The 951-nt window shown below is 43.0% G+C and overlaps 1 protein-coding gene across 1 annotated transcript; it reads right to left on the bottom strand.

Annotated features, from left to right (window-relative positions):
• Positions 1–951, bottom strand: LOC130386101 (odorant receptor 131-2-like). The gene has a single exon (XM_056594880.1). The coding sequence runs from the start codon at positions 949–951 to the stop codon at positions 1–3; it is 951 nt and encodes a 316-aa protein (XP_056450855.1).

The following is a 951-nucleotide window of genomic DNA, read 5'->3' as shown; positions in this document are numbered from 1 at the left end:
TTATGTGGGGGCCAAGCATTGAAAATGACCACAAAGCCCTTTCAAGAGGAGAGGTCTGATGGATTTGTCTCTGAACCCATAGATGAGAGCACTGAGACACCTTGGAAATAGATTCAAACACACAAAAAAACTGTTGTAGAGACGAATCAAAGTGGTTCTGTCCACTATTCTTGCAAAGCTCACGAGAATGCTAGAGTAGATGGTAGCGATTAGAATCACAACCAACTGAATCATATGAAGTACAACTGTTTTTCCAGCCTTGCTGGCAGATGCTTTGTCGGTCGAAGATGACCTGGCTACCAACGTCACACCAACATAGGAAAGAATTGTTAAAACTCCCCCAAATGCAAACACAAAAGCGCAAAATGCTTTATCAACTACACTGGACATCGGTGCCAGGAACATTGCCTCTTTCGAGCAGAAGTCTGTCATTTCCGCTTTTGGATCAAAATTACTTTTCCAACCAACAAGAATTAACCCTCGCATTAGAACATTGCCACCAGAGATGGTCCACACAACAGCGATGGCTGCTCCTGTGTTTCTGACGGTGGCAAGGTCTGTATGTCTCATAGGAAAGCACACAGCCACATATCTCTCAATGGACATCACTATCAGAGTAAGTGGAGAGATGATGTCTTCTAAAACACTGATGCTTGTAAGCAAACCACAAACATACATTCTCAACCTCAACCTGAAAGCAGCAAGTAAGTAGAGCAACAAACTATTCACAAGATAGGCAGTATCTGCGAAGATAAGGTTAAACAACAGAATGTGACGGGACGTCTCACAAAAAACTGGCTTGCTCCTCAAGATGTACAACAGAACACAGTTTATGTAGAGAAAAGTACAGCATATCCCCACAGATAAAGTGCAAAACACAATCATCTGTTGTGTAGATTGATACTCCACGCCACCACTAACGTTGACCCTCAAATGTCCGGCACTCTGCAT

The sequence above is a fragment of the Gadus chalcogrammus genome, chromosome 7 (genome assembly GCF_026213295.1).
Source record: "Gadus chalcogrammus isolate NIFS_2021 chromosome 7, NIFS_Gcha_1.0, whole genome shotgun sequence".
Taxonomy (NCBI): domain Eukaryota; kingdom Metazoa; phylum Chordata; class Actinopteri; order Gadiformes; family Gadidae; genus Gadus; species Gadus chalcogrammus.
Note: the sequence above shows the minus strand (reverse complement) of the source record. Positions and strands in the feature narration are given on the sequence as shown.

Coding starts and splice junctions, on each gene's coding strand:
- LOC130386101 (XM_056594880.1), bottom strand. CDS start 951: ATGCAGAGTGCCGGACATTTGAGGGTCAACGTTAGTGGTGGCGTGGAG.